Source organism: Oncorhynchus mykiss, chromosome 29 (assembly GCF_057628025.1).
Source record: "Oncorhynchus mykiss isolate SJ-2025 chromosome 29, ASM5762802v1, whole genome shotgun sequence".
NCBI lineage: Eukaryota > Metazoa > Chordata > Actinopteri > Salmoniformes > Salmonidae > Oncorhynchus > Oncorhynchus mykiss.
This window is the reverse complement of record NC_143050.1, coordinates 28,408,925-28,417,538: the sequence shown is the minus strand read 5'-3', so window position 1 is coordinate 28,417,538 and position 8,614 is coordinate 28,408,925. Positions and strand designations below refer to the sequence as shown.

At 39.5% G+C, this 8,614-nt stretch overlaps 1 protein-coding gene across 4 annotated transcripts in view; it reads right to left on the bottom strand.

Annotated features, from left to right (window-relative positions):
* The window catches only part of LOC100136307 (atrial natriuretic peptide receptor 2), a 47,036-nt gene that overhangs the window by 864 nt on the left and 37,558 nt on the right, over positions 1-8,614 (bottom strand). For all 4 annotated transcript variants that reach the window (XM_090226949.1, XM_021590867.3, XM_090226951.1 and 1 more), the window contains 4 exons: positions 2,754-2,822; positions 2,490-2,664; positions 1,169-1,267; positions 74-165 (listed from right to left, as the gene is read on the bottom strand). In XM_090226949.1, the coding sequence (XP_090083075.1) occupies positions 74-165; positions 1,169-1,267; positions 2,490-2,664; positions 2,754-2,822 (435 nt within the window). The remainder of the gene's footprint in view (positions 1-73; positions 166-1,168; positions 1,268-2,489; positions 2,665-2,753; positions 2,823-8,614) is intronic.

The following is an 8,614-nucleotide window of genomic DNA, read 5'->3' as shown; positions in this document are numbered from 1 at the left end:
CAAACAATACTCAATGCGTGAAGCCATTAAAGATAACGCTGACAACACATTCATTCCTCTTTGTTTGCCTCACCTTCATTTCCACGTCTCCTCTTAACTGGAGATCAAAATAGCCAAACTCATCCAGCACTTCTTTGGTGGCTGAGGAGAGGTGGATCCTCAAGGCTGTGAAACACATCAATGAGACAATAGACACATCACAGTGAGTGTTTTGCAGGGAGTGAGACCCGGTTGCATTACATGCAAGCATTTACCCTCTGCCATACGCACTGGGGCAGACAATAACAATTATAATACACACGCATACTGTACGTTAACCAAGTAGATCTGTCTATGTTAGGTGGTCAAAAGTAGAAATGAACAGTGAAATTCCTTCCTGCTGCTATGGATATAGTGCCTAGAAACAACTGTGGACAGTGCAGTCCCAGAGGTGATTCCTACCACTATAGGATATTTTATGGTATACAGTTTTATCACTACGGATGTGACATGGGTATAAGTGTTATTAACTATTTATCAATGGACGTGAAAGCACACAGCAGGAAATGGGCAGGAAGGGAGTGGGTTAATCAATAACGTGATGAGTCACTCACAAAACCTCCTGGCTGGCACAACACCAGTGGTCCCCTACCACCACACCAGTTAAGAACAGCTGCCAGTAATACCAGTCCAGATAATCACTCTTAAACTACGATGACAACCTCCATCCTGTCTGTTGCTTTGTGACTATAAATATCCCATTCCCTGTCTACTTTATGCATCCCTTGACGTTTACGTTTCTTACAGGGACGCACGTGCAAAGAGCTAGTCCACAATTTGTATAATTGGATGGTCATGGACTCTCAGACACAAGATATCAGTCAGATTTAGTTAAGACAAATAATGACGGTGAACCAGTCTTTCACACCATTGCATGAGACCAATACAAAAGGGAATACTCGGTGGACGAACAACCACAAAATCCAAATCCGAGCAAATACCACATAAATAACAAATAATGAGTACTTAGTAGTCAGTGTGTCAACTGAAACACATTTATTTTTCCCCAATTGAATTCTAGAATGTGACCATTGTTCCATGCAGCAGCATTTCGTTCAAATATTGATTTATTTAAAAAGCGCTGACAGCCACTAAAATAGAACAGCAGAGATCCGAATCTGACACTCACCCTCTCCATTCGATTCCATCCGAGACGCTGTGTTGACAGTATCTCCAAATAAACAATATCTGGGCATTTTCAGACCCACCACCCCAGCACAGACAGGTCCTGAACAGAAGAAAGGCAGTGAATTATACTGGAAATATACTCCATGGAAAACCATCATTTAGATAAAGTAGCATTTCTTTCATTACCAGAACCTCACATGATAAGTTAAGTGTACTTAAAAGCATGAAAGATTAGATTGAACTCAAACAACGCATGCAAAAAATGATGGGATTCAGCACCTCCCACGCAGACTGTTGAAAGACCTATCAGTGATGTTCATGTCAAGTGTTTGAATAAGAATATACTGTACATTCTGCTTGCATGAGATAATGTCCGAGAGCTACGGACAAAAAACCCCCAGAAAAGCTTGACCTGATCCGCCTGTACTTGTTGAAATATTGTCACTACTGGAGAAATTGCCAGAGATTTCTTAACTGAAATACAGTATGTCCTGAAACCTAGATATTGTAATCAACGGTCATAACCATTCACAACAGTTTATAAAAATGACTGAGCAAAAGCCCTATGCGATCATGAAGCAGGAATAGGCAGGATACGTAAGTGGGCAATTGAATCACAGATGAGTTCTTGGCTAGTCGACTATTTGCAATAGTGATAAAAATAAAACGTTTTATCATTTAAACATTTTTACTCAATAGAGAGTTAGAATAATAGAATGTGCCATTTCAAAACATGGTTGTGCATCAGCGATGACATAATTAGCCCATATCAGCAAAAAAAAAATTATTGGTAAGTTAGCTGGCCGCTAGACTATCTAAACTTGTAGTCAGTTGTCATATTAAAAACTGCAAACATTTTCCTACACCCTATGGCAAAATGTGTAGAATTGCATGAAATGAGTTAGAAAATTGCTAAATCTTCTCCACGCCCAATGGCAAAACAAGTACAATTGCAGGAAATGTACTTTAAAACCCATGAGGCACTGCGGCCCCTCATGAGTACCATTTGTTTTGTGGCCCCCACCCCCATCAAAGTTGCCCTTACCTGGTTTAAGCTATTTGTCATAGAATTAAATAAACTGACAATGGCTAGGGCAGATCATGTAACATTTAGGAGGTATTGAAAGATTGAACTTTTATGATTTATTCAAGTTTTTTAGGCGGTAACTATGTAGGGGCCAAGGATAAGGGAGTAGGATTGGGCAAAGACACAGATTAATTCAACTGGACACAAATCTTTTTATTTTTAAACTGCCAGCTTCCAACAGTAGTTAAGCATAAAACATTTTAACAATAATTCCAAACTCCATGTGAAATGATACCTGTGTGGATTCCTATCCTTAGCCGTAGCTGGTCTTGGGGTCTGTGTCGAATCTTGAATGTTTTCACCTGTTCTAGTAAGGCTAATGACATCCCAGCGATCTCTCTTGCGTGGAGTTTACCATTCCTTACCGGAAGCCCTGACACCACCATGTACGCATCACCAATGGTCTCCACCTGAGATATACATGACAACATGTCAGCAGGTAAAACAGGTGATTTTTCACTGGTTGAAAATAACGAAAAACATAACTACCCTGACTTACCTTGTACACATCAAAATTATCGATGATGGCATCAAAGCAGGTGTAAAGATCATTCAGCACCGTCACAACCTACGGAGAATTTAGAGATACTTTAGGTACTCAGGTAAACTAGAAACAGTTGTTCACGGTTAAAACGGTCAGAAACACCACCACTAAAAGCATATTACCGTTATTCTTCTGCTCCCTCAGTCTCTATTTCAGAAATACTTATTTAGCTAGTGGCAAACTTTTGTGAAACGAAGCAATTTCAAATAAAGTGTCCAAAGATAGTAAATTCCACTTTGTGCGTTCATGAGGCATGTTCCATTTGGTTTGCCCCTGTGATTGACGGAGATGTGGTTCTGCATGAACTCCCAATGGTTCCCCCAGTCAGATGAAAATATGTCTGTCTGTTCCCCCGCCTTGGGCCAGTTCCCAGAACCTCAGATTACTGAGAAATGCATTTGCATGAGTAAAACAATGCAACAGACTAAATACTGGGAACACATTTTCAAAAAAAGGATTCAGAATTTTAAGATAAATAATTACGTAAAATATCAGCTGTTTATTCAAAAAGAGATATGAAGTGTTTCATGTTCTCATTCGTCAAACGACTGTTTCACTATTGTAATGCCCCTGAGTAGCTATTAGTTAGGAGATTCAGTGTGCTCATGGAGAGAGAAATGGGGTTCAGAAAACTATTTCAGTGCTAGTTTATACATTTCTTTATTTCACCTTTATATAACCAGGTAAGCCAGTTGAGAACAAGTTCTTATTTACAACTGCGACCTGGCCAAGATAAAGCAAAGCAGTATGACACAAAGAACACAGAGTTACACATGGGATAAACAAATGTACAGTCAATAACACAATAGAAACATCTATATACAGTGTGTGCAAATGTAGTAAGATTAGGGAGGTAAGGCAATAAATAGGTCATAGTGGCGAAATAATTACACTGGAGTGATAGATGGTGCAGAAGATGAATGTGCAAGTAGAGATACTGGGTTGCAAAGGAGCAAAAAAAAAAAAAACAATATGGGGATGAGGTAGTTGGGTGGGCTATTTACAGATGGGCTGTGAACAGGTGCAATGATTGGTAAGCTGCTCTGACAGCTGATGCTTAAAGTTGGTGTGGGAGATAAGACTCTATCGTCAGTGATTTTTGCAATTCGTTCCAGTCATTGGCAGCAGAGAACTGGAAGGAAAGGTGGCCAAAGGAGGAGTTGAGCTTTGGGGATGTCCAGTGAAATATACCTGCTGGAGCATGTGCTGCTATGGTGGCCAGCGAAGACTTATAGATGACCTGGAGCCAGTGGGTTTGGCGACGAATATGAAGCGAGGACCAGCCAACGAGAGTATACAGGTTGCAGTGGTGGGTAGTATATTGGGCTTTGGTGACAAAATGGATGGCACTGTGATAGACTGCATCCAATTTGCTGAGTATAGTGTTGGAGGCTATTTTGTAAATTACATCGCCGAAGTCAAGGATCGGTAGGATAGTCAGTTTTACGAGGGTATGTTTGGCAGCATGAGTGAAGGATCCTATGTTGCGGAATAGGAAGCCGATTCTAGATTTAATTTTGGATTGGAGATGCTTAATGTGAGTCTGGAAGGAGGATTTACAGTCTAACCAGACACCTAGGTATTTGTAGTTGTCCACATATTAAGTCAGAACCGTCCAGAGTAGTGATGTTAGACGAGCGGTTGGGTGCGGGCAGCGATCGGTTGAAGAGCATGCATTTAGTTTTACTAGCATTTAGGAGCAGTTGGAGGCCACGGAAGGAGTGTTGTATGGCATTGAAGCTTGTTTGGAGGTTTGTTAACAGTGTCCAAAGAAGGGCCAGAAGTATCCAGAATGGTTTCGTCTGCATAGAGGTGGATCAGAGAATCACCAGCGGCAAGAGCGACATCATTGATGTATACAGAGAAAAGAGTCGGCCCAAGAATTGAACCCTGTGGCACCCCCATAGAGACTGCCAGAGGTTCGAACAAAAGGCCCTTCGATTTGACACACTGAACTCTGTCTGAGAAGTAGTTGGTGAACCAGGCGAGGCAGTCATTTGAGAAACCAAGGCTGTTGATTCTGCCGATAAAAATGCGGTGATTGACAGAGTCGAAAGCATTGTCCAGGTCGATGAAGACGGCTGCACAGTATTGTCTTTTATCGATGGCGGCTATGACATCGTTTAGGACCTTGAGTGTGGCTGAGGTGCATCCATGACCCGCTCGGAAACCAGATTGCATAGTGGAGAAGGTACGGGGGATTCGAAATGTTCAGTGATCTGTTTGTTATCTGTAGTTGAAGTTAAACCATTTCGACTTAATCTAATATTTAATTATATACAGTACCAGTCAAAAGTTTGGACACACTTACTCTTTCAATATTATTATTTCATTTTTTATTACTATTTTCTACATTGTAGAATAATAGTGAAGACATCAAAACTATGAAATAACACATATGGAATCATGTAGTAACCAGACAAGTATTAAACAAATCAAAACATATTTAATATTTGAGATTCTTCAAAAGCAGCCACCTTTTTGAATTGAATTCAATTTATTTTGAGCTACAGACATTTACAACATGTGGACCCAGAGGATATCAAAGTATTAATTAAAATGCTTATTTCCAAAGTGGTCCTTGATGGTAAAACAATAACACAATTAAAAGAGAAGACAAAAATACAAACAACCATAAATACATTCATGTATATTGACATCCTAAAAAGTGTCACTTTTCAATGCACTTCTCCCTAACCTTAAAAATCAACCATATTCATTTCACATTATATCAATCTATTAACTGCACATCGTATCGATCCTTCAAATAAATACACCGAACCAGCATTAGGGGCACAAGGGGCAGTGGAGTAGTTTCCCTTACTTAGACAACCTTCCCCAAATTAAAAACGATGCTTTTTAAAGCCGTTTTTACTTTTTATTTGCTTGATCTCCAAGGGAAGGCTATTACATTTAGACAAATGCCTGTATGGAAAAAAGTGCTCCTCGCAGTACTGTTTACTTCTGGGATTTTTAATGTGGTCAAAAAGGTGGATAAGGCAAGTATCAGTGGAATGAGCTATTGTAAAGCCAGATTGTAGATCATAAAGTAGTTTGTGCTCAAGAAGGTATCCCTCAAGTTGATTAAAAATACATCTCTCAATAACTTTGGATGAGGTGCTAAGGATTGACACAGGTCTGTAGATTCCTACATTTGTTTTACTGCTCTTCTTGTGGAGTGGAACCACCCGGGCTATTTTGAGATCCTTGGGAAATGTACCACTACTAATAGAAAGGTTTCCAATATGTGTTATCATTTTAGCATTGACAAAAGCACTATCCTTTATGATTCTTGGCAGGAAGATTATCCAGCCCAGTTGCTTTGTTTGTGCTCATTAAGCATAGTAGATTGTTAACTTTGTCTTCTGTTACCATGCACAGCTCAAACAAATAATTTGTGATACCTTTGCTATGGTAAAAGTTATTAATGAAAGACTGGCCAGTGTCCAGAGCAGATGGGTAACTTCTTAACCAGAGATGAGGCTATAGTAAAAAATGTGTTAAAATAATTTGCAACCTGTGCCTGGTCATAACATAAAACATCATTAATATCCAGGCCAATACTACAGGATTTTACCTTATGGGAATTTTTTAAGCCAATGTCCTTAAAAAAAATTCCACAGTTTACGGGGCTGATGTAAGTTGTCAGTAACGGCATATACCCTTTGCTTTGATGACAGCTACTGTATGCACACTCATGGCATTCTCTCAACCAGCGTCATGAGGTAGTCACCTGGAATGCATTTCAATGAACAGGTGTGCATGGTTAAAAGTTAATTTGTGGAAATGTTTTTTCTTTCCTTAATGCGTTTGAGCCAATCAGTAGTGTGGTGACAAGGTGGGAGTGGTATATATAGGATTGCCCAACTTGGTAAAAGACCAAGTCCATATTATGGCAAGAACAGCTCAAATATGCACAGAGAAACAACAGTCCATCATTACTTTAAGACATGAAGGTTCGGCTCTCATGAAGACCACCACAGCAAAGGAAGACCTTAGTTACCTCTGCTGCAGAGGATAAGTTCATTAGAGTTACCAGCCTCAGAAATTGCAGTCCAAATAAATGCTTCACAGAGTTCAAGTAACAGACATCTCAATATCAACTGTTCAGAGGAGACTCTGTGAAAATCAGGCCTTCATGGTCAAATTGCTGCAAAGAAACCACTACTAAAAGACACCAATAAGAAGAAGCCTTGCTTGGGCCAAGAAACACGAACAATGGACATTTTTCGTTCCATTTCAGATTTTTGTTCCAACCGCTGTGTCTTTGTGAAACACAGAGTAGGTGAATGTATTATCTCTGCATGAAGCATGGAGGAGGTGGTGTGATGGTGCTTTGCTGGTGACATGGTCAGTGATTTATTTAGAATTCAAGGCACAGTTAACCAGCATGGCTACCACAGCATTCTGCAGCGATACGCCATCCCGTCTGGTTTGTGCTTAGTGGGACTATCATTTGTGTTTCAACAGGACAATGACCCAACACCCCTCTAGGCTGTGTAAGGGCTATTTGATCAAGAAGGAGAGTGATGTAGTGCTGCATCAGATGACCTGGCCTCCACAATCACCCGACCTCAACCCAGTTGAGATGGTTTGGGATGATTTGGACCGGAGATTGAAGGAAAAGCAGCCAACAAGTGCTCAGCATATGTGGGAACTCCTTCAAGACTGTTGGAAAAGCATTCCAGGTGAAGCAGGTTGAGAGAATGCCAAGAGTGTGCAAAGCTGTCAAAGGCAAAGGGTGTCTACTTCGAAGAATCTAAAATATGTTTTGTTTAACACCTTTTAGGTTACTACATGATTCCATATGTGTTATTTCATAGTTTTGGTGTCTTCACTATTATTCTACAATGTAGAAAATAGTACAAATAAAGAAAAACCTATGAATGAGTAGGTGTGTCCAAACGTTTGACTGGTACTGTATGTTAACTAAATAGAGCACTAAATGGTTGATGAGATACCTGAACCTCAAAGCCACACTAATGTTAAAGAATACTCTGCGTTCTGTAGTCTTAATTAAATAGATCCGTGACCTGAAAATCAAATGGGTAGAATAACTGACATTCAATATACTGTATTACACTGCTACTAAAAGCTAGTGGATGGATTCTTAGCTCTGGGCTATATGAACATTTGCTGAAAGGTAGATGTATGACTGTTCTTGTAAGTAGCTTTCTGCTGGATGTATAGAATTGATCAGTCTGGGTAAAAAAAAACAGTGGTCCTTCAACTGGTTTTGCCTCGGAACCCAAATTGAACCAGGTTGTTGCGATACAATATTCACATCATGAAAAATAATTGCCAAAATACAATCTGAAAAACAAATTTTTATGCTACACAGATAGTAAATGTAGCAATTACATGACAAGGGAACAACATTCCCACCTCTTTCATTGTTAATAATACAATTTTGCCCATATTCATGATAAAGAATGTTAATAAACTTACTGGCTTGAGACCACAAAATTAACCAAAATAGTACTGCTAACAGCACTATATTGAAAATATTGTGATTGAAGACTTATTGTTCTCTAAATCAAATTATTTAAAACATGTAACCTCATCATTTCTACACACTTTCTACTTGATTTACGTTGCTTCAATTCAGAATGCAGTATTTTTAAAATGATGATGTTTTTTTTACTGACACCCGCAAGCCACTCAAAGCCTCAACACGCCAGTGTAGAATCGCTGCTGTAAAAGTATCTTCACAACTCTAGAAGAAACACTCCAGTAACACCATCTTAATTCCTGGCACAAGTTGCATCAAGAAAAAAACCTGGTTCCTCTGGATACATTTCAGAGTTCTGAATGAC